The sequence below is a fragment of the Ascaphus truei genome, unplaced genomic scaffold (genome assembly GCF_040206685.1).
Source record: "Ascaphus truei isolate aAscTru1 unplaced genomic scaffold, aAscTru1.hap1 HAP1_SCAFFOLD_869, whole genome shotgun sequence".
NCBI classification, from domain to species: domain Eukaryota; kingdom Metazoa; phylum Chordata; class Amphibia; order Anura; family Ascaphidae; genus Ascaphus; species Ascaphus truei.
This window is the reverse complement of record NW_027457208.1, coordinates 120,032-145,482: the sequence shown is the minus strand read 5'-3', so window position 1 is coordinate 145,482 and position 25,451 is coordinate 120,032. Positions and strand designations below refer to the sequence as shown.

Sequence of the window (25,451 nt, the reverse complement as noted above, 5' to 3'; positions counted from 1 at the left end):
GGATGTCAGGGTTTGTTTGAATATTTTTTGTATTTTATGTTTGATTATTTGTGCTGTTAAATAAATCATAATTTTCTTTGATATTTGTACTGAGTATACTTGAGTGCCGAGTTGGGATGCTTTTCTTTTCATTGTTAGATATATAGATATATAGATATATATAGATATACACACACACACACACACACACACACACACACACACATTGCACAACAAGAGTAGTTATAAAGTGAAGGGATAACACACACACACACACACACACGATAGTTAAAGTGATTGGTATGTGTCCCTTCCCATGCAAGAGGAGAGATGACCATCACCATTCCAGACAGATCTGCACGTTGGGCATGTACATGTAGCTCTTTTGCCATGATTGCATGTGCATGTACATTGATATGGGTCTCTGTGTGTAGGATAATAATATATATGAAGAGCAGTGTGTGCATCTCAGCACAGCTACTCTGTCTCGCAGGTTTAATATAAAGCAACCACGGGTGCTGATACCTTGGAATGTCAGAAGGGGATTACACAGCTGCAGGGTCTTAGCAGGCCCAGAACAGTCGCTCCAAGTGCACGTAACTACATGTTAAAAGGTGTCTACTTTCTATATACCTCTGTATTTATCAGAAATATAAACTCTGTTCACTGTTCCAGTACGTACGTGTGTTCTCAAACATTCAATCCCTCTAAGGTATATATTTCATGTTTACTGTGAACTATAAGTATGTTTCTTTCTACCTTTCCTTGAGTCTTGTATACATTTTAATCTGGCAATTATTATTTTGTTAGCTAACGATGACGGCGTAAACAGTTTACACAATAGGAAGTAGTGTGGGTGAAAGGACTTTTCCCACATATTTGTTGAGGATTTCTTCCCCATACTGTACAATACGATGTCTCTTCACCTGTAGTTTTTACCCCTGCTCATTTTTATTTTTAACAGTGTATTTTATTCATAATTTCTTTTTTATCCGAACACCTAAATGAATAAATCTTATAATTCTCTGCTAATCCCCTCTCTGTGTCTCTCCTACTGCCTCTGTAAAGTCTCCCTATTTACAAATTAAGCTGCAAGCTCTTCGGGGAGGGACTCCTTTTCCAATGTTTATTTTTAGGTCTGAAGCTTATTCTCATTGTCTCCTCTTTTTATGCCACGTGTATTACTGCTGTGAATCACTATGTACATGGATGACCCAATACAAAGATATGCATGCATTAGTACCCCTTACAAATCCTTATATGAGAAAATTAGGAACATCTGGAGAATAAGTGTCACAGGATCTGGAGGTGTCCCTGTGATAACTATTAGGATCTGGAGGCGCCCAAGAATAAGTGTCACAGGATCTGGAGTTGTCCTGTGATTACTATAACAGAATACGGAGGTGTCACCATTATCAGGCTAATTGGATCTGCAGGTGTCTCTATTATTAGTTTAATAGAATCTGGAGGGGTTCCTGTAATTAGTCTGGTGGTATCCCTATGATAACTGTATTATTATCTGTTGGTGTCCCCATGAGAACTGTAAAAGGATCTGGAGGTGTTCCTTTGATGACCAACATGGAGGTGGACTATAGTAACAGTATTAGGATCTGGGGGTATCCCCGTGACCTGGCAGTGTCTTATGATAACAAATCGGATCTGGAAGTGTACCTATTATTAGTCGGATTGGATCTGCAGATGTCCCTAATAGATACATTGTATGTAGAGTTGTCTTGGGACAATGATAACGGTAACAAAGTCTGGAGGTGGCCAGTGATAACTAAGGCCAAGTTCAAGTTGGCTGCTACGCGGCACATGCGCGCACCCATCGCAAGTTCCGGTTGTTCGGTGGGAGTGTTCAAACTGAAAACTCCACCGGCGGCTAAGTGCAGCGTTGACGCTGCTACACTTTGCCGCTACAACCCAAAATGATATTTGGGGCGGCAGTCGCGTGAGCTGGTTCAGCGAGCCAGCTCCGTGACACGTTCGCCCCACCCCCCACCACGTCCCAAACGCCGCGACTCAACTCCTGCAGCCTAGGCAAAGATCGCCGGGCTGCAGGAGCACGCGGGGGAGGCACACACAGACGCAAGCGTCCGTAGCAGCCACCCTGAACTTGGCCTAACACGGTCTGGAGGTGTCCCTATGGGAGATATAATGGAATCTGGAGGTGTCCCTATGGGAGGTATAATGGAATCTGGAGGTTTCCCTATGGGAGGTATAATGGAATCTGGAGGTGTCCCTATGGGAGGTATAATGGAATCTGGAGGTGTCCCTATGGGAGGCATAATGAAATCTGGAGGTGTCCCTATGGGAGGTATAATGGAATCTGGAGGTGTCCCTATGGGAGGCATAATGAAATCTGGAGGTGTCCCTATGGGAGGTATAATGGAATCTGGAGGTGTCCCTATGGGAGGTATAATGGAATCTGGAGGTGCAGTGGGATTTGAAGGCGTTCTAGGACGTGGTAGTGCCCAGTGATAACTGTAACAGGATCTGATGGTGCTTTGTGATTACTATAAAAGATCTGGAGCTGTCCCTGTGATTACTATAAAAGATCTGGAGCTGTCCCTGTGATTACTCTAGAAGATCTGGAGGTGTTGTATGACATGTAATAGGATCTTAAGGAGTCTTACCTTCGGGGCACCCCATCCTCGTGGGGCGGGATGATCACCACCTTGACGGTGACAGAGGTGCGCAGCAGGTCGATCATCTGGTCGTGGGTCAGCGTCACCACGGCCACCTTACAGATCTCCACCAGGCGGCTGCCCTGCCGCAGGCCAGCCTGCCACGCAAAGCCGTAATCCTCCACCTCGGCCACGGTGCCGTCGTACTTCACATGGAAGCCCAACTGGCCCAGCCCATTCCTGCGCAAAGTCATGTCCACCGTCTCGCAGCCTGTGGTCATGATCTGGGGACGTAGAGTTGTACATGGTGGAGTTAGTGCAGGGGATAAGTCCAGGCCATATGCAGCTTATGTTCAGTGCAGTGCAAAAATATATACAGTGTGCTGGATTTCCCCACAAAAATAGACACACACACCTCAAACCTCAAACCTAGACTCACAGTATTCTATATTTATATATGTAATTGTGCCACATATAGTGCACTGGGAAAGTGACCTCAAATATACAACAGTAAACAAAGAAGCCCCAATGCACACCCTCCAATGTGGAAAATTATCTAGTTCATTCCTAAAGGTTTTTTTCTTTTCACAAGTACAGTATGGGTCATTTAGTTTAATCCTTTGGCCACAACAGGTCAAGCCTGCAACCACGTCATACTACTAAATGGCAAGTGCATGTGTCAGTTTGTGAAGTACATTCAAAAGTACTTCACCCAAACAGCAGGAAGAAGGGGACACAGCACTGATGAAGGTTCCTGCGTGGATAGAAACGTTGGGTATGATTATGGATATGTTACACTAAACCTTTGTGTTAACACTTATCTTCAGTGCTGTGTTAGACACATTCTCTTTTCTCAGAAATAATGAGTAACTTTCTGACCTTGGGCAAATCCCCAAGGGGTGTCTTAGGCTGCGTCCATAGGACTGCAGCCGTGCAGAGCTGGTTCGTCCTCATTGGGCGAACCACTCACGTGACCGGCCCTGCGTTCCCGTGAGTGCGAAAATCTATAATTTGAATAAGACCTACGCTTCCGCACGCTTACGGAAGCGTGAGCGAGCCCCTGCTAACGCCGCTCTCATTGCGGCTGCAGGGGCTCATTGAGAAGCCTCAGCGCGCCTCAGGCGCTGACCCTGGACGCAGCCTTAGGCCTTGGCCATGTTCCTTGCTTGCTGGCGGAAGCGCGCTAAAGCGCGCTCCCGCTCAGCACTGAGCCCCTACAGCTGCAATTAGAGCAGCTTTAGTAGGGGCTCGCGCACGCTTCCGCAAGCGCGCGGAAGCGCAGGTCTTAAGGGAATTTAAAATTCCCCCGCTTGCCGGCGCGACAGGCCAGTCACGTGAGCGGTTCGCCCAATGAGGGCGAACCAGCTCCATGACCTCACTGGCCCGCCCCCGGCCAGTGACGCGCCCACCCCGACGGCGCGTGCAGTAAGCAACCGCAAGGCCAGGGAAAGCACCCGCTTTCCCTGCGCCACAGCACGCCAGCAGGGAGCATGGCCGAGGCCTTAGGCAGGACAATTAGATTGCAAGCGCTGCGAGACAAGAGCCCATTGTGCCTGCAAGATTCTCTGTACGGCTCTACGTAATCAGAACTGCCGCACATATTTATATGTGTGCGCACACACGCTTTGGTTATGATTATGTACGTACGTGCTGGTTATGATTGCACACACAAGTGCAGTGGTTATGATTACGCACACACACACATATAACCAATTAATTGTGTTGTAATTAAACCCCATTTCACTGCCTTAGCAATGTCATTTTAGCTATTTGTAATTGTCTAGACTGGAGCTTATTTTGGGTGTCCCCTTTTCCCTTTGTTTTATTTTATATGACACATTTACTACACCGTGTCTGTATTTTATTATTACATTACTATTATACCATCATTATTGTTGTCATTCTAATCTTTATGCTTCAGGTGTAGGGAGAAAAGGTGATTTGCTCAGGGAGAACAGATACTGAGATCAATAATTATTGGTTATTATGAAGAGATGCCACTGACCTTTAGCCTCTGCACGATCTCCCGGATGTCTTCTGCGTTCCTGTCCACGGCTCGTATCAGTATGTGATCCCCTCGGCCATAGAAGATTTTGATGGCCAGTTGGTCCGGGCTCCAGCCGATCACATCGGCACAGAAGCAGTTAAACACGACCTCCTTGGTGACCACCTCAATCAGGACCATAAACTCATTGGAGATGCCCAGAGCACACTCAGTCTCTGCCGCCTGGGCAAAGTCCTGGGCAGCAACCCGCCAAGACAAGGCACCTGTGCTATGCAGCTCGGCCGCCGGCCGCGCTCTAGTCCTTTCCTTCTTCTTGGAGGCAAGAGAGATGAGGTTGAACTTGCCGGTCGTATCGATGGGCGTGTTGGTGACGCAGTTCTCGGCCAGGTCTTTCAGGTACTCCTGCCGCGTGCGGGTGGCCATGGTGTGGAACTTGTCCGACTTGTGCGCTGCATTCTCTGCATTGATGACCTTGGCCAGTAGGAAGTCCCGGAAGACATCGGACTTGCGGAAGGTGACGCAATTGGGGATTGGAGGCCCGAAGGGGGGAACGTCTTTGGATCTGGTCACTGCCACGCTGTGGGGAGGTGAGAAACCAGGGGGACAGTTAAGGGCTGAAACAGTCTGCATAATAGGGAAGTTTATAGTAGGACCAGAATGACCTATTGACATTAGCATGTTTCATCGGTTAAAGGGTTAATCCCATGTAGGACCAAAGTGACCTAATGTCTGTGACATGTTTATTGCTTTCGAGACATAAGGTTTTTTATTACAATCTTTACCCAACCTCTTTTTCATTTAAGAACAAGAGGGTGCTCCAGAGGAAAAGACCAGAGCAAACATACTAGGGGACACTCACCTGTGCAGGTAGTAGGGGGCGGCAGGAAATGCCAGATTGTTCCCTTCATCAAATGCAAATCATTGGGTACATACCCATACTGGACAACTCTTCACCAGGGAAACTATTTATTATTGTTTAGTTTTCTCCCTGATCCAAGTTGCAACTGAACGTAACAAGATCTACTTCGCTCTCTTCCCTGGAAGGTATATCCACATTGACCGGCATGAACATACCTGTAGCAGACGCTCTCAGTGCCGGGGTCGTAGGCTCTGATAATGATGAACACGTGCTGGAAATGAGACCGGATGTTCTGGGGAGTGAAGGGTAGTGCTCCCGGCTCCTGGAAGATGATCGTCACTATGTCGTTACCTATGTGTCTCTTCCTGAGGAGCTGAAGTAAAGGGAGGAGGGAGACTATTAGCAACATTAACCAGTGCTCTAGATGAGTGGTTCTTCAAAAATGTTCTAGATCATTTGTCTTTGACTTCTATTCTGTGCTACGCTGCAGTAATGCTAGAATCCATCAGCGGATCCTAGAGATTCATTTGGTAAAAGTGCATCATTAAATTTTCAAAACACAATAACTTAATTGCAGATTTTTTTTCTTTAAAATTGTATAATTTGAGAGGTTTTTAAATGTTGTATTGTAATTATATAAAATACAAATATTACTTGTGAGCACATTCACATGTCAGACAGGTCTGCAACCCTGCTTTCGCCATTATCACGTAGCATAGTGCTTCCCCTGCAAGGGATTCTGGGAAATGACATGCAAATGAGCATAGTCTGGGTTTATTGGCTTTGCATCTCATCCCAAGCTGTGTTTAAAGTAGCATGCATTTACTTAATGGTTCTCCGTGTAATGTGGACTTGAGACAAAAGGTGCCACTGTGTGCTCATTTGCATGTCATTTCGCAGAATCCCTTGCTGCAGTGGGAGCACTGTATACTGGGGATAATTGTGAAAGGCAGGGTGCAGACCTGCCTAAGACATGTGAATGTGTTCACAAGTGATCTTTTTATTTGCTATATGCTATACGGTGGAGGTTTCTTGTTGCCTTTTTCACCCACCATAACTTCATGCATGTGGATATAAATACAGTATATATTAGAATGCAATAGATACATATGAATATTGTACAATGCTGTACAAACCATCATATTAGCTCCTTTCATTATATATTAAATATACATACATTTTACCTAGCATGAAAACAATAATTTACAGGGATTATTAATTGTGGTGCAGTCTGCTTTTAATATTACATCATAAAAATAGGGCAACAATGTGTATGTACACACGCACGGACACACTATTCAAGTATATTTTTCCTGTACGCTCCTAAGTTTAAAAATATATATTTTTGTAGCTGTCAGATTTTGGTTAAACACAAAATGCACCAATCACCCAGATTTAACAACTTAAACATGTTGCAGTTAGCACATGGTACTAGGTTATGGTACTAGGTTAGGCACATGGTTATGCAGTTGGTACTAGGTGGGAATGCCCCTTAAAAACAGAAGCCCCTACTATAGCAATATTATTTGTATGCACCTAGGTAAAGTGGGCTGCGGTTTGTCAGGGTTGAGAACACTTCCTTCTCTGCCTTGAAGATCGCACAAGTCTCCCTTTGTGTACAGATAGAGGAGTAGCCTTACCTGCTGCCGGTTATTGGGAGTATATGGGAGCATTGTGGACACATGGAACATTATCTCATAGTCCTGATAGGTGGTGTACAGAGAGTGTGTGCCAGTCGAATCCGCTGTACAAAAACAAGAGTGGGAAATGAATATAAAATGTACTTATTTAAGCCCCAGTCCCCAACAAGAAGTCACTGATTTATTGGTGCAAACGGTCTTTACTTTTCATTTTTCCTACTGCTCGTGTATTTCCTTGATATAGGTTGAGATACTTTTTGATGGACCAACATGAGACTTTATTTGATGCGTCTCTGCACAGTGGGGCATATGTATCAAAAGGGTGCAATTTGCTCTGAGACACTTGAGAAAAAAATTAAATCGGCGTCAATTTTCATCAGAGGCAGATGTATGCTGTTTGTTAACCTTGTACATCTGGCACTGATCGCCTGGGAGCAGAGATTAGCAACCACAGTCCTGGTGACTATGTTACAAAGGAAACCTTTGCAGGAGTTGTAGGTGCAACTTTTGCTACATCTCCTTATAATATATAACATAATATTGTGCTGACTATCCCCTCTCCTAGCTGCTCACATAACTATGCCCTTTAACCCCTACCCCAACTTCTCCTCTAACTACCGCCTCCTCCTGTAACCACGCCCCATAACTCTTCTAACTGCACCCTCCAGCTTCTCCTATAGCAGAGGATCGCAACACTCCTCGGGAACTTCAGACAGACCAGGTTTCTAAATAAGAGAGCTTCTCCTCTGACCTCCCCCAGCTGGTCCCCATAATAGTGAATCCCAGGCCTCTTCTCGGGAACCCTGGTCACAATAGGTTTCTGCGGCGAACAACCAATTTAGATGCATCCACCTCTGTGCAGCACGTGCACTGGTTACTCCTAAAAACGTGGTGTTGCCAGGGGTTCCAGAGAAGAGGGTTTGGAACCACTCTCCTACAATTATTCCATCAACCCTGTGACCCCTAACTCCTCCCCAACTGCTTCTATAACCGCTCCCTGTAATCCGCTTCTAACAGCTCCTAAAAACTTTCCCTATAAATCCTCCCCCAGCTGCTCCAATAACCACTCCCCTAACTCCTCCCCTAACCAGTCCCACTTGATACCCACCCTCCAATGTCAGGATCCCTTCTAGCTCAGTATGTGTTATTGTAACTGGCTGAAAACCTTCCTATAAAATACAGGTGTCTAAGACTCCTTGACAACTGCTGATATCAGTGAGAAGCTTTGGAAGTGCATTTGCCCATATTTATTAAGTAGCCCAGTGCCTTCAGTGGGGTGCGAGGTATGTGTCAGCATGGAAAGTCTCACGAGCCTGTTATCTTTCTGCTGCTGGGAACTGCCCTTTACCCGGCCTAGTGCACTCGCCACGTCACTTACTCTTGGTGTCTAGCTGGGCCGCGTACTTGCTGAAGCCCCTCAGACAGACCTTCTCGCCCACTAAGGACAGGAACTCCTCGAAGGCTGGCCCCGCGCTCTCCGTATTGTACATCTCTTCCTCAGAGCTCTGTCCTGCCTTGCAATATAGGATCCCTACTTTGTGTTTCGTGCAGATCTGGAGGAGAAGATAAAGCAACACTGCATGAAATCTGCTTCTCGACAGCTGGACTGAGAGCTTCCTCCGATTCTATCCGCCATGTTGTTCTATCCCGGGCAGCAGGGATTTGTAAGGGGCTCTCTCCAACTTACAAAGTGGTGTGCAGATATGAACATAAATAAAGGACAGGAAACAAAAATAATATTTCTTTTTAAAAGGCGCGGATGATACCTTTAAAGGTGCGGTTCACCCTAACAATGTCGTCATGACGTCGCGTTACCATGGCAACGCGACGTCGTTTGACGCTGCGATTCGGAAAGGGAAGGCAGCCCCACATTTAAGTGCCATGGGGCGGCAGATCTTGAAATCCACCGCTGCAGAAATATAGAAGGTAACTAAATTATCTAGCAGCAAAGACACTTCGAATGCTGGACAAATAGCACTGCTAAAGAAACGCTGAAATTACTACTTAAAAAAAAACACCCTTTTCAACTCTCCCCTCGTCATACATGACATCACAGATACATGACATCACAGATACATGACATCACAGATACATGACATCACAGAAGGTGACCGTTGGACTGCAGAGATGCAGAACACGAATGACGGCACACAGAGGAGAACCATGAAGTCCATTACTTGGGCTTTTACCTATTAATATTTAGGTCTTTCACGATATCTCAAAAACACACACCCTTATTACACCCTTATTACCTGACTTGCAAACATTCAGATAACAGCTTTTCTTAAAGGAGCCATTCAAGCTCGCTTTTTTGTTATTTTTTAAACTCCGTATTGAAGCAGGGTTTCTGGAGCTGCACCCCGTTAATTTAAGCTCCGGGACCCCTGCTTCCGGAGATATTTACCTGTGTACTATGCGCCGAGAGCCGCTCCGGCTGAACCAGCTGGGCTTTACATTTCAATGCTCCCGCGTGACGCAGACCAATAGGAAGCCGAACGTGATGTCACGGCTTTTTATTGGCCCACAGGGCACAGGGGCTTTAAACAGCAGCGATTACGTGATCCCTGGTAGCCGAGCAGAGAAGCTACTGGCACCTACTACAGAGGCAAGTGTCTCCAGAAGGAGGGGGGTCCCCAAGCTGAAATTAACGGGGTTCAGATCCAGAGACCCTCTGCTCCAATTCTGTGTAAATATATATTTTTTAAAGTTACATTTGTTGCTTTAACTAGGGTGTGGCTGAATTGCAAGTAACAAGGGACAATGGACAGAGTGTTTTCAACAAATAAATTCTACGTAAAAAGAAGAATAATGTATAGACACATAAGGTGACCCATTGTCTGCGGGAGTTCTGCAGAACTTGGTGCAGTGGGGTTTTGGCGGGGCCTCTTACCTTGTCCAGAGCAGCATCTCCTCCTGCTACATCACACTGTCATGGCGACGCGCCGTCACATGATTGCAGGAGATGCCGGCTCCGGAGAGAAGGTACATACAGAGCGCTATGGGACGTTTGTCCGCAACCAAAACGCCGCCGTCGGACACTTTGCTGCAGGACACCTAGCCGCGATGTCCGCTCCTGCGCCCAACTGCCATGCCCGCTGTCGGCCACGCACCCGACTCAACAAGCCAAGTCTCCAGCGGGACATTTAAAGATGACACATCGGAGTGGCCTGTCTAGACAGTGTACCGATCCCACGTGGGACATTTAAAAATGCGGTTGTCGAAGCGGCAGACCTGACTTGTTGGGTGTGCGGTGGATGGCGGTCGCGCGCAGGAGCAGACATCACGTTAAAGTGTCCAGCGATGAAGTGTGGCGTTTTGGTCGCTTACAGAGGTTCCGCGCTCTCCCCGGGAAATCAGTTTAAATGTTGTGGGGCCTCCGTAAGCGCGGGCCTAGGGGCAATGGCACCGCCATCAAGCTGGCCCCGTGTCCCTCCCAACATAGCCCTATATACTGCACATTGCCATGTATGTCCATCTCTGTATGTCTCTCAACACACTATTAGATTGTAAGCTCTTCGGGGTACAGACTCCTCTCTCTCAATGTTTCCTTCCACGTATTATGCACGTAACCCCAATTCTGTACAGCACAGTAACACTTGCTTGCACTATTTAAAAAGGAAACTCAGCCCTTCTCAAACTAGAAGTATTAGTGACTACACAAAACGGTTATTACCGGGGTTAAATCGAGACGCAGCCTATAATACAGCAGTGACACCTAGCACTCCTCCTAAACGGAACAGTTTATGCAGTGCGCAGACATTCTTATGACGAGCCATTCATTACGGGAGATGCGCTTCTACAAACAATCCTCATCAAATAAAACACATTTAAACCCGGGAGGGAAGAAAGTCTGCACTGGTTTCACTTCTGTACGGCAAGGAGCGGAGACGAAATATAACTATAACCAGATACGTGCCACACCGGTACGGTGACTAAGGCGGCAGCCGAGGTTACCTGTCATCGACAGTTTAATTAAGTTACACAAGAGCTTCCCCTCTGCTTATTATCACTGCTTTAATGACGGGATCTGCTCGCGCTGGGTGTGGAAATGATGAAGCAGTGGTACTGTAGGTTTCAAAATACAAAATAGTAGGGGGGTGCAGTGCGGGTAAATAGAAAAGTAGTGATATTCTGGATATAAAAACAAAAGCAGCGGTATCTGGGTTACAAATTACAAAAGTGGGGGGTGTGAGAATAAAAAGAAAGTGCTGGTACGCTGGGTGTGCAAATAGAATATCCGTGTTATTCCATACCGCCACGTACCATCATACTGCTGCCACTGATTGCAGATCTGCTAAATCAAACACAAACCCAGGACTGGTTCCTTATCAGTGAGATAGCAGGCGTGCCACTGTGTGCCCAGCACTTACCACCTGCTCGTCCAGTTTCAGCAGCTGCTCCGTCACTTTGGGCGTGTTCATGGCGAGGCGCAGGCAGTGTGTGTTCAGCTCCGGTAAGATGTATTCCAGGACATCCTTCATCGGCAGCCCCCTCACTGTTCCGTGCTTTGCCGTGGATGGCACAGCATCCTCTGGGACGGTACCTCTCAGGGTCACCAGCTGCAGGAAAGGAGAGCCTACATCAGCCGCTTTACCATAAACTGCATGCATCCTCAGTGTTCAATATAGCAGCCTGTCAATGGCTGGACTAGTATAATAACAGAATTCTCTCTTTTCTTATACAGCGCTGTCCGTATACACAGTGCTGTAGAACACATTTAGCATTCACAGCGAGCCCCTGCCACAGAGAGATAACAATCAAGCAAGCCTAAGTAGCCTCATTTAGGTAAACCCGGTTCAAATCCCAGTAGCCAGCTCTCCTTGTGACCGTGGTTATGTCACTATCTCCCCTGTGCCTGAGGCCACAAAATTAGATTGTAAGCCCTTTGGGATAGTGACAAATATATACACATACATACATATCCCTATACACACACACACACACACACACACACACACACACGAAATACCGTTCTGTGGATAACTAAATGCTTTCATTTGTGTGAGCTTTCGAGATACACTGATCTCTTCTTCCGGCGATGTTACATTGAATAAAGCAGGCAAGGTTTAACTTAAAAACGGTGCATCCTGGAATGTGATATGTGATTGAAGCTTATCCCTCCCCCCTGCGTAGTATGCGATTTATGACTTGATGTGTTAAATAGTCTATAAATCGCATACTACACAGGGGGAGCGATAGGTTTCAGTCACAGATAAAATCAGTGCATCTTGGAATGTTAAGTTAAACCTTGCCTGCTTTACTCAGTGTAACAGGGTTGGAAGAAGAGATCAGTGTATCTCGAAAGCTCGCACAAATAAAAGCATTTCGTTAGCCACAGAACGGTTTCATCTATTCGTTTTTGATTATTAAAGCTCGGCTAACACGAGATATATAAAATATATGTAGATGTAGCTGTACCGTGTTAGCCGAGCTTAATAATCAAAAACGAATAGATGATACCGTTCTGTGGCTAACAAAATGTTTTATTTGTGCGAGCTTTGAAGATACACTGATCTCTGATCATTGTAACATTGCCAGAAGAGAAGATCAGTGATATATAGTAGACCAGCACACATTGCTTCCACTGCAGCAAGGGATTTTGGGAAAAGACATGCAAATGAGCATACAGTGCCACCGTTTGCTTCAAAACCATATAACATGGTCCCCTGTAAGTTTATGCTTGCTGCATTTCACAGCTTTGAGCACAGCCAGGGTTAAGATGCATAGCCTGTAAACCCACCAACAGACAGCTGTTTCGACCTTAATGGGTCTCTTCAGTGTGGGGTTGGTTATACTGGTTATGCAAAATGAAGCAGGGATAGGTTTCACCATGCTTAGTTAAGTTATGGTGGGTAAAAAAAAGTGACAAAAACCCTCCACAGTAACGCATATAGCAAATGGAAATATTACTGTGTGCTCATTTACATGTCTTAGACAGGTCTGCAACCCCGCCTTTCACCATTATCACCCAGCACACACTGCAGCTATACATATCAAAAGACAGGGGAGCCCAATGCTACATCCAATTGACAAAACATATATGGTAATAAGTATAAAGTGTAAATACTTCAATAATAATATTTTATTGGTTATTTAGTTAAACCCTTTGGCCAAAGCGTTATAAGCCTGCATACCACGTCAAGGTATAACCAATAATGCAGGTCCTAACACTACCCTGTGAACCCTTCCTTTTACCTCTGTATGAGAGGAAACAACCACAGTGAGTCCCGTCCATACAGCAAAATGAGAAAACCTCCCATGTTAAAAAGGTGGGGAGCGGTGAGCTCTGGGGGGAGGGGCACCTACTTCCAAACAACTGTTGCCAGTTAGAAATTGAATTAACACACACACATTCCCAGCAGCTCAAACCCCAACACATATGATGTGTTGGGTATTGGGATTTGAGCTTGCTGGGGGGGGGGGGGGGGGGGAGGGGAAGAGGGGCGGGAAGAGAGTGTGTGTGTAATAAATATATATATGTATATATGTGTGTGTATATTATACACATGTATACACGTGGGTTTGTGTGCACATGTGGGTATATGTGCATGTATGCGGATGCATACGCGGGCGTGTATGCGCATGCGCAGGTGTGTATGTGCGTGGGCGTGTATGCACATGTGTACATTTTACTTTAAAGTGAAGTGATTGTACTACAGGTGTTTAATACGTGCGGATAACATCATGCCTGATTAAGAATGGATGCGCCTTTTAATAAGCACACTGTCCTTTTGAGTGAATAGCAACTGAGAATTATGCAAGCTTGAACTTGCAGAACACCAAAAGGCACTGTGAAATTCATCCGTCTCCCGGATCCCAAACAGACAGAGCATTGTTCTGCAGTGAGGTTTGTGCTGCTCCAGAAACCTCGCTGGAAACAGTGTCCCTTTTGTAAGAAATTCATGAGTGATACAACTCAGGGACCTGAAACCCACAAGTTGTCAAACTGAACAATCTCCTTGGTGCCGGGACTGATAAAGCAGTCTGGAGGTGACGTCATTTCAGGCCTGATCAGGTCAACATCTTACTAAAAAGGTGCAATAACTTTTAGTTTGCAAATAAACATTTTTGTAAGGCCGGCAGTAGCGTGTTAACATGGCATCTCCTGCTTAGGCCAAGGCCCCGCTCGCTGCACGCCCCGCTGGTGTCCTGGCGGCGCGTGCACGGCGCTTCACCGCGATCTGCAGGCATCTTATTTAGGCACGGGGCGTGGGCAAAACGGGGCCGGTGGGCGTGGCTATGTCACACATTTTCCGTGTATGTATGTCTGTGAGCCCCCACCGCCCCCCCCCCCCACACCGTGGCCAACGTATCACCTCTCCCTTCCCACTCCAGATACCCGCTGTACCCGCAGGCATTGTTCTGCAGATTTATAAAACCACCACCACACTCCCCTGTTCATGCCAGGCTGCCCATCTCCCCTCTCGATTGGCTCCCCGCTGCATCACAATCCTCTTGTATCCCCTGCTGGTTGACGCGTCACGGGCCGCAGTGAGCAGGGAAGTGACGAGGGAACGGGGATAGCCAGGAACAAGGTAAGGGGCTGGTAAGAGGCGCGTGCGCTGCCGGCTGCACTGGGGACCTAGCATTATTCTCCCTTTCTCCACCAGGCAGCAGCACTGAGCTGTTTTCCATGTAGACCACAAAGGATCTTATCTTAAAAAATGTCTGAGCTTCACATTCTCAGATACGTTTCTTTCAGGTCTACTAATGTCACTAAATGAGAGGGGTTTAGGAATAAAATACACAGAAAAAAAAAAACCCACCAATGAACAGGGGGAAAAAAACCAGAGATGAAAAGAGACCATATTGTAAAGTGCAGGAAAATAAATCTGTAACCAAAAAACATTGAGAGAAAAACAGCCACATTAAAACTCTAGCCCACCCTGTCTCTGTTAGATGAGGAGAGAGGAGTCAGGACGACACCTATCTAAAAAGTGTGGTGAAGAAACCTTGGAGCACCTTTAATGCAGGAGAAGGGTACACGCCCTTACCTCGCTGGTCCTGAAGATGATTCTGTATTGGTACTGTGGTCCAAACTCCTTGTTCTCCTCCAGCTTCTCCCTCTTCACACTCACGGCCACAGGTCCCAGCTTCTCATCAACTCCAAAGTAGTTGTTATGTTCTGGAAGAGGAGCCAGGTTGTGATTACACGAAGATAATGGGCCACATCTCTCAAGCAGTGCTATTCCGCAAGCGCTTTGTAGTGCCGACACCACACTTGGATGGTCTGTACGGTGTCTTCCAGCGTCTCCAATTGTCTTGTGAAATAGCACCAGAAGATGTGGGGGCAAATATGTCAACGGTGCTACGACTGCTATACCATAATTACACCATGGGTGTCTCTGCTCCTTGAGAGTCAGAGTGTAACGAGAAAGGGTTAACCCGTTGTTTTGCTGGCCCCTGTCAAAGCAAAGGAGTTACCCTTTTGGCTCAGAGATGTCAACTTGCAAGGACACGTGAGATTTTAGGGTTCTGGACATTGATCAAATGTATACTTTTTCAGTTAAAATTCCATTATTTCCACGAAACTTTATTGAATTCTATGAGACACCGATGCTAAATATCAGTGAGACTGACGCCATTGCCCATTCTCATCACTACTCTGTACCACTGTATGTTACCGCTTTCTGGGATTAATGTTAGTACAGAATATATATATCTATGTTGAGCAGCACTCATTATACGGTGTGCGGTTAGTGCTTAGGGTACTAATTTGATATCGTCCTTATAATTACTACTGCTAATAGGGATTCTGCTCTCCGGAGAAACAAGCAGATCAGACATGTGAAATTAGAAGCTGTCCCTCATGTCTCAGGTACGAACAGAAAGCTTGTTACACAATAAAATGATATTGGACCAATTAGGCTGGATATACACGTACTCAGGATCATAATTTGCATTCATCTAACAAGTTAAAGGCTGAGTCTCAGTTGGCTATGTGGATTTGTAATTAGGTGAACCACTCGGGCATATAAAACTGCATTCCACCCCAAATACACTTTCAGCTAAAGCCGTAGGATAGATAGAGAGAGAGATATACACATACACACAGTCAGTCTCACAATCTAGACATCTAAACAATTGTAATTTAAAGATTGGCCACTGTATCAGAGACTCTGGACTCTCCCAGAAGCCTCTGCATGTCTCACCCTCAGTTTTCTCTCCCTCCTATTGGACTGAAAATAAACATGTCACTGTCATGAAGTCACTTTGGTCCTATGTGGGACAGACCCTAACTAAACAAATCACTGTCACTAGGTCATGTTGGTCACTTGTGCGACTGACCTTGTGTGTCACTGCTTTATTATCCCTTTAGAAATAACTGGGAGGAGACTGCATACCCTTCCCATCCACAAAGTAAAGGAGATCAGTGTTAAACAGCACGGAATATAAACATAACAGAGGTTGGTCACAATCAGCAGCACAGAACCCTACTTACCGTTGCCGTGAAAATAGTCCTGATAATACAGAGCCCCCAAATCCACGTGTTCAATGCTGTAGTGCTTTAACCGTCCTTGGTTTTTTTGCATTTCTTTGGACACTTCCACTACTGAGATGCTAGCGTTTGTACAGTACATAGTAAGGGACGGCTCCAGGAAGCCTCCACTCCCATTGGGGGAACCTGCAGATGCTTTGGAGAAGCTCACATTGCGTTCACACATACCGCCTGTCTCATTCCTGAAATGAGGGCAGCTGAGGAGCAGGTCGTTGCTGTTGTTGTCTCCCATGTCCTGCTCCAGGTTCTCCTTGTAGTTTAAGTCTTCTGTGCTGGTGAAGCTCGGGTCCATGCTCCCCAGACCAAAGGCTCTCGACACCACCAAGGACCCAGCAGATGCAGCAGAGGCTCCTGTCGTAGTGTTCCGCCTCTGGGCCACATAGTTCCGGTTGGCTGCCACTTCGTTGAGATCGAAGAGCATGCTCTGAACATCGAAGTGGGCAAAGCTCCTCTGGCATATCCAGGGTTTGGAGCGGTCGTCCTGCTCAGTGAAAGACCGCCCAGGCTCGTTCTCGCTCTTGCCGCTTCGCAGCTTGCGAAAAATGGAAGAGTCGCTGGCCTCCCCCTTGGGGTTCTTCTTGCGTGGTTTCTCCTTTGGTGTGCAGTGGGGGTCGTCTTTCTGTAACTGGCCGTTCCGCAGGTCCGTTCTTGAGCTTCCGACAAGGTGGAGGCTGGAAGCCGTGCTGGAGTCTTCCCGGAGAAGATTGCTCCCTTTGTCAGGTGACGTGCTTCCTTGGTTGGGCTTCTCATTTCTGAAATCGTTCAGCATGTCAAAGAAGCTCTGCTCCGAGATCCCTTGCACATTGATCGATGACGTGCTCCATACTCCCTAAAGAGAGGCATTCCATTGCCACACTTTGTTCCTCTGGGCTCCAAAACCTCGTCCATGTCATACTCGCTGAGCGTTATCTCGCTGTTGCTTCTATTTCGAAGCGGAATGAAGGTTCTCCCTGGGACCTTGGCCACCCATCCTGAAACTCTACATCCTTCGATCTCTTCCTTGACAACCTGTGGTAGCTCCTCACCCCAGGGGATCCCCCATTACTTTGTAAATGCTGTCCATTTTGGAAGCCTCTTTGCATGTGGAAATCTTTTGACCCCTCCATCTCTCTCGAAGGGCTGAGAGCCATCAGATCTTTCAGAGCATCCCGCCTTGGTGGCCAGTCGGCAATCCTGGCACGGACACCCATTTTTGGCATTGCAGGGGTGGTGGCATTAGTCCTCGAGCTATCAATGGCTTGAATGCCATTGCCGTTTTGTACCCAGTACCCTGGTGGGTAATAATCTACTCCACGGGCCACATCGTTTCCTTTCAATGGAGCTCCCCCGGCCTCCACACAGTCATTTTGATAGGATCGATAGCTTGTCATGCTCCAATGCAGGCATTAATATACGCATCTAACGAAAAGATTTCACAGTTCTGTGTTAAAGCAAACCAATTAACCATTGTTAGGTTCAGGGCTGATGAGTCAAGACTTGCAAAAAACAGAATTTAGACTTATTGCCACTTTGTTGCAGGTGGTTGGGAAAAAGGTGCAGAAGCCAGAAACTTTGGTCCTCACTTGCATCGTAAAAATCTGGGAGGAACTTGTTCAATTAGCATTTCACATGCAAACGGATTGTCTGGCTCAACCTGCAGTAAAATAAGAGAACAGCTTAGTGAGTTTATAGCTACGCCTTGCAAGGAGCACATACATTGAAGTCACATTTACTGACAAAAAGTTACAAGTATTCTTCTTCAACCAAGAGTTAAAACAATATTTACAACAGTCTTATCTGCTAAAATATTCATTTTTCACAAGACACAAATAAGTCACATTTTACTTTAAAGAGGATTTAATCTCTCAATAGAAGCCAATTCACTAATAAAAATGTTTTAAAAAAATTAAATAAATAAACTTTGCTCGATACGCATTACTGACGCTTTAACGCTGCAAACCCTCTACTATGGCCTGCTCCTTAACCTTTGAGTCCTGGAGGGGCCACTGCCTTAACCCTTTGAGTGCTGGAAGGTGCCACGGCCCCTCCAGCACTCACGATCACATAAATCGCTCCGCCACTCGATGTCCCCTACAAAATCAAGCAATTAGATTAGGATGTAGCTACTGGTGTGCCAAGCCCCATGACGACATCCGTGGGTACTCAAAGGGTTAAAACACTCTGCACTGGGCTGCAATATGTTGCTGGCTCCTCCGGTAGGGAAAAGGTTAAAGGGCCAATTCCTCCTAGGATTAAAGTACAAACAAAACAAGTGTATTTTTACCAACGTGTTATAAGACCGTTTGAAAATCTGTTCCTACGGAGCTTCTCTAGCGTAGCATTTTGTAAATAATTGCAGCAGAATGAAAGAGACCAAGGGGAAAGGACAGCAATGACCTGATAACATTCCTAATGAAGTAGGCCCGGAGAAAATGAAAACGGACCTTCATACACAAGAAGCAATTAAGTGATAATGTTACTTGAAGGGGAAATTGAAGCCGGATTGCATAAAGTTGTTTAAAAATATATAAAAACACAAACAAAATGCTCTTCCACTACATGAGCACTTCCCATGACCCTTCAAAGCACCAAATCCCGCCCTGCTCTGTACTGCTGCTTTAATGAGCAGCATAGAACCGGGACACTCGTGTTGAAATAGCAGTCTTGTTCCACTTAATTAGCTGACACTTCATGGATGACCGTTTTCTTTTATACTCTTAACCAACTCCTGCTGCAGTTGGTCTGCAGTCAGACTACACTCCGGGACCCCGTCTTGCCTTGAGCCCCGGATGCTTTTCAAGAAACCAGAGCTAAGCTATTGGTTTGCAGCTGCTCCATGTGAACAGATAGCGTCCAACTGTACCTGTCCCGCTAATCGGCCTTGCAAGCCCAGGCTAATCTGCATGGTATGCTATCAGAGTTTGTCTAGACAATAACTGTAACAAAGATTGGCACTGGGATTATGCACATTGGAAGGACATACCTCATTTTGCACTACACTATACTTTAGATCAGGCCTGCACAACTCGTTAAGCGAGAAGGGCCGAACTGCTCCAAGGAAAAAAAATTTGGGCCGCACGGGTAAAAGCAACATCATCATCTCTCCTCCAGCACCTATCATCATCATCATCTCTCCTCCAGCACCTATCATCATCATCATCTCTCCTCCAGCACCTATCATCATCATCCTCATATCTCCCCCAGAACCCCTCACTATCAACCTTTGCGATACTCCCCATCTATCTCTCATACCCCATCTCTCCCACTCATCCACACACATAATACTCCCCCTCCACATCAAACACACAATGCCCCCCTGCACACCACACACATCCCACCCCCCCTGCACCTCACATCCTTCTCCACCTGAACCTCACATCCTTCTCCACCTGAACCTCACATCCTTCTCCCCCGTGCACCTCACATCATTCTCCCCCCCTGCACCTCCAATCACCCCCCGCATCTCCAACAACCCCCCCGCACTCCAATGATCCCCCTCTGCACCTTTAATGACCCCCCTCTGCACCTCCAATGACCCCCCTCTGCATCTCCAATGACCCTGCCCTGCACCTCACATAACCCCCTGCACCTCACCCCCCTACACATCACCCCCCCTACACATCACCCCCCCTTCACATCACCCCCCCTGCAGCTCACATCACCCCCTGCACCGCACATCACCCCACCCCCCCTTGCACATCACCTCCCCTTGCACATCACCCCACCTCCCTTGCACATCACCCCACCTCCCCGTGCACATCACCCCACCTCCCCGTGCACATCACCCCCCCTCCCCTTGCACATCACCCCCCCTCCCCTTGCACATCACCCCCCTCCCCTTGCACATCACCCCCATCCCCTTGCACATCACCCCCCCTCCCCTTGCACATCACCCCCCCTCCCCTTGCACATCACCCCCCCCGTCCCCTTGCACATCACCCCCCCGTCCCCTTGCACATCACCCCCCCGTCCCCTTGCACATCACCCCCCCGTCCCCTTGCACATCACCCCCCCGTCCCCTTGCACATCACCCCCCGTCCCCTTGCACATCACCCCCCCCTCCCCTTGCACATCACCCCCCCCTCCCCTTGCACATCACCCCCCCTGCACATATCCCCCTGCACATCACATCACCTCTGATCACGGCGGGACTGCGCTCGCTCGCAAGCAGCGGGCACCGGAAGTGCCGCACTTGAGAGCGGGCTCGGATCCCCTGTGAGGAAGGGGAGAGCGGGCTCGGCTCGCGGGTGGAGGTAGAGCGGGCTCTACCTGTGTATTTGTATATATGTGCGTGTGTATATGTGCATACATATACACACATATACATGAATATATATTTATATGTATACTACATAGATGTGTACTTTACACATCTACACGCACGCATATAAAACACACGTACATATACACTCATATAAACACACATACACAAGTGTGTGTGTGTGTGTGTGTGTGTGTGTGTGTGTGTTTATATAGAATGTGTGAATCTGTCCTGCGCTTCAGTGTGCAGTGTGGCAGTCTGAAATCGTGTCAGACACTGAGACAGCGCATGAGGGAGCTCCGCTTGGCCACAGAATTGACCGGTGCAGGGGGCTGTTGTTAACTTACCTCACCTGCATCTCCGGTCTGGGGCCTGCTCCTGTGTGTTTATATACCTATATACATGGCTCGACAAATTATGCAAAACGCTACACCCCAGACAAGAAAGGGACTTGCCCCCCATAAAAAAAAATTAATATGAGCTGTGGTAGAATCCACTAGAGCTGGTAGTTATACTGTTGCTCAATAAACCCTTTTAAAAGTAGATTATTAAAGGGTCCCAATTAAGAAGCGTCCCTGCTACTAAACTGTAGTAAATCGTGCGAAGACAAGAAAGCAGCACTTCTCTGTGGCTGCAGCACCCCACGAGAGCAACAACCTCCTCACAGACCGTCTGGTACTGGTGAGCCCAACGCTGTGCTGTTAGTAACGTGACCAATCAGTGTTTTGCGTTCTCACCATGTAGCTACTCCGGGGCCCGTGCTCTTGGGGGGCCCGCTCCCCCCCCCCCCCCCCGTCGTCAGCCCGCTCCCCCCCGTCGGCCCGGCCCCCTGCGGAAGCACAGAGGGAAATCCCTTCCTCTGCAGGTGGGTGGAGCTTGGGTCAGGGGGCGGGGCCCTGAGATGCAGTAGGGAGGACAGAGGGGAAGTTCCTTCCTCTGCAGAGCCTCCATAGGTGGGCGGGGCATATGTCAGGCCTCAAGTAGTGCAGTGTGGGACTGGAGTGGCAGCCTGAGAGGCAGGCTGGGAAAGGTGAGAGGGAGGGGAAGGGTTAAATCACTGGGGTAGAAACAGACATGAAAAGGAAGAAGACAGAAAAGAAGAGACAGAGAGAAAATTAAGTAAGAGAGAGAAATACATAAGAGGGAAAAGAAAAGAAAGGAGAGAGAGAGAGACAAGAGAGAGAGAGAGACCAGAGAGAGAGAGACCAGAGAGAGAGAGAGACCAGAGAGACCAGAGAGAGAGATAACAGAGAGACCAGAGAGAGAGAGACCAGAGAGAGACCAGAGAGAGAGAGACCAGAGAGACCAGAGAGAGACCAGAGAGAGAGAGACCAGAGAGAGAGAGAGAGAGAGACCAGAGAGAGAGAGAGAGAGAGAGAGAGAGACCAGAGAGAGAGAGAGAGAGACCAGAGAGAGAGAGAGAGAGACCAGAGAGAGGGAGAGACCAGAGAGAGAGACCAGAGAGAGAGACCAGAGAGAGAGAGACCAGAGAGAGGAGAGACCAGAGAGAGAGACCAGAGAGAGAGAGAGAGAGAGAGAGACCAGAGAGAGAGACCAGAGAGAGAGAGAGAGAGAGAGAGAGAGACCAGAGAGAGAGAGAGAGAGAGAGAGAGAGAGAGAGAGAGAGAGAGACCAGAGAGAGGGAGAGACCAAAGAGATAGACCAGAGAGAGAGAGAGAGAGAGAGACCAGAGAGAGAGAGAGAGAGAGAGACCAGAGAGAGAGAGAGAGAGAGACCAGAGAGAGAGAGAGAGAGAGAGAGAGACCAGAGAGAGAGAGAGAGAGAGACCAGAGAGAGAGAGAGAGAGACCAGAGAGAGGGAGAGACCAGAGAGAGAGACCAGAGAGAGAGACCAGAGAGAGAGAGACCAGAGAGAGAGAGACCAGAGAGAGGGAGAGACCAGAGAGAGAGACCAGAGAGAGAGAGAGAGAGAGACCAGAGAGAGAGAGACCAGAGAGAGAGAGAGAGAGAGAGAGACCAGAGAGAGAGAGAGAGAGAGAGAGAGAGAGAGAGACCAGAGAGAGAGAGACCAGAGAGAGAGAGAGAGAGAGACCAGAGAGAGAGAGAGAGAGAGAGACCAGAGAGAGAGAGAGAGAGAGACCAGAGGACAGGAGCAAGGGGGGGGGGGGAGAGGAGCAAGGGGGGGGGGAGAGGAGCAAGGGGGGGGGGAGAGGAGCAAGGGGGGGGAGAGGAGCAAGGGGGGGGGAGAGGAGCAAGAGGGGGGGAGAGGAGCAAGGGGGAGGGGGAGAGGAGCAAGGGGGGGGAGAGGAGCAAGGGGGGGGGGCCCACATATGGCTCAACAAATGCCCTCGCCCCCTCATCTGGGACAAGTGCATTTTGCCCCCGGTCGAGTGTTACCAGCGGCGGGGTGCTGTGGCAAATCCCACCATTTTTCTGCATCTCTCTGTCAAACTTAAGGTGGCGTCAAATGATGCCGCGCAGACATTTTCACGGGAGATGCAGGGGGAGACACTGACGTTTGCCAGAGAGGTGCAGGAAAATGGCAGGAGACACAGGGGTGGGGGGGGGGGGGGGTTGGTGGTTGGTTGAGTGGGGAAGAAGGGTAGCCGAGTGCCTTTTTTTCAGGTGAGTGGCTTTTCCCCCAATTTGTCGAGAGATATATAGATATACACACACACACACACACACACGTGTATACGTATGTACATACTGTATGTGTGTGTGTGTGTACACACACGTATTTGGCAACGCGTCGTCATGTGACAATGAAGGTAGGGGGGCAGGCAGGGGGGCGCAGACTGAAAAGTTTGCGCACCCCTGAATTAGACTACAGCACTGATGTGTGCAGTGTGACATATTGAGCATATTGAGCATTTGTAAGATTATAGAAAGAACTGTGATAGTTCCTTTACAAATTAGTTTTGACTACATGTTCATATATAACCTAGTAACTGAGGAATACATTTTTGAAAGTACCAACAAACAAAAATAGTACCAGCACTCTGTCTCTTAGCTAATGATACTGAAAAACACCAATGGAGTGAATATGAATAATTTTAATAAACTGAAATACTAACAACAGTAGCCTATGTGTCAATGAAAAAATCAGTATCACCATGGGAAAAGTCAGTCTGGTTTGTTGGTACTTGTGAGGGGAATAAGGGTCCCCTCCTATTCCGTGCACCCTGCAAACCTGCTTAGTTTCCCGGTCAGAGTGCTGTCTATCACTCCCCTTTCTGCCACATTTTTGAAAGTGTTCAATTCTTTTTTTAATCCCATTTACATATATATATATATATATATATATATATATATATATATATATATATATATATATACACACATATACACACACACACATAATTGTGCATGCGTGTGTATATGCGTAGCCAAAGGCAGAGTAGTATAATAATATTTAACTCCAACATTGAACCTATTAAACAGATGTACTTTAAACCCACTTTGCCCCCACATAGTACTGACCCTTTAACATGTCAGTGTAATGAGAGCACTTTGTTCCTACATGAAACTGACGCTGTAAATACTGAATGTTTGAGGCCGAGCTCCTTTTATCTCTCTCCCCACAAGTGGAATGCCACAATCGAACCATCGGAGGGAGAACAGTCAGTGAATAGAAGGAAGGGCAGTGTTTACAGTGCTGGAACGAGAACTTGTGGACGTCAATTTCAACGGGTTTATTTGTTCTCTTGTGTGGCCTCCTCCCCCTCTTTCTGGTCACTGCCTGAATTCTAGGCGGAGGCAGGTTACGCACCAGAGAGACTTTCATTCACGCACCTTTCTCATCGTGATCACACGGTGAGGCGGATATTCTCCGAGAAGGCTTCTGGCTTGGGGAAATATTAACCTCTGTGCGGTCAGAGGGGCCTGCAACGCATCGTATTGCAGACCCCTCTGGCAGTGCAGTGGTTAAACGTTCAGTCCCACTTAGCGGGTTGCAAACCTATTTCAGTGTTAACGGCGTCCTTCAAAAAATAAAATTTCCCTTAAAGTGACGGTTTTACTTTACTTAAAGCAAATAAGGTTTGCGATTCTCCGGTAACACCCAATTCAAGCATATCAACTACTTCTGTGCATCAGTGGCAGCTTCTTAATTACCTTGCACCTCAAGAACTGAGCAAAAGAAGAAAAAAAGGGGTGGGGGGGGGGGGAAATAAATAAAAGAAAGAACACTTTGCCCTGAAAAACAGTCTCAGCTTCCGCTCCAGATTATAAGCTTTTTGGGGGTAGGGGACATTTGGTTAAACAGTCCTGGGGTTTCAGTAAAATTTTAAAAACTGTCCCTCTAAAATACAAATGTATTAGACACAGGTGTGGGTTTTTTGGGGCATTGCTTCCTTAATAGGATTCGTTCCTGCTAGAATAAAAGTGTACCAATAACAGCGACATGTTTAATGGGTCACTCCCTCCTAGGTCCGAAGTTTACTAATGACCAGGGCTCAACAAATGCACTCACCCGCTCGCCACGGGCGAGTGCATTTTGGCTGCTGTAGAGTGCTTACCGGTGGCGGGGTCCGGCGGCGTGGTGCGGCAACCTCCGTCTTCCCCTGCAAATTGTACTCTTTCCCCTGCAGGTCCTGAAAAAATGGTCGCCCGGCGTCAGATGACGCCGCGTTCCCATCAC

General features: G+C 47.3%; 1 protein-coding gene across 1 annotated transcript in view; it reads right to left on the bottom strand.

The window, feature by feature from the left end:
- LOC142486442 (signal-induced proliferation-associated 1-like protein 3) overlaps positions 1-25,451 on the bottom strand; it is a gene marked incomplete at its 3' end in the record, with an annotated part of 116,512 nt that overhangs the window by 4,336 nt on the left and 86,725 nt on the right. Inside the window, 10 exon segments of the mRNA XM_075585034.1 lie at positions 2,616-2,890; positions 4,612-5,188; positions 5,686-5,843; positions 7,111-7,214; positions 8,489-8,663; positions 11,481-11,669; positions 15,105-15,235; positions 16,553-17,428; positions 17,431-17,568; positions 17,571-18,242. Coding sequence (XP_075441149.1) covers positions 2,616-2,890; positions 4,612-5,188; positions 5,686-5,843; positions 7,111-7,214; positions 8,489-8,663; positions 11,481-11,669; positions 15,105-15,235; positions 16,553-17,428; positions 17,431-17,568; positions 17,571-17,979 — 3,032 coding nt within the window.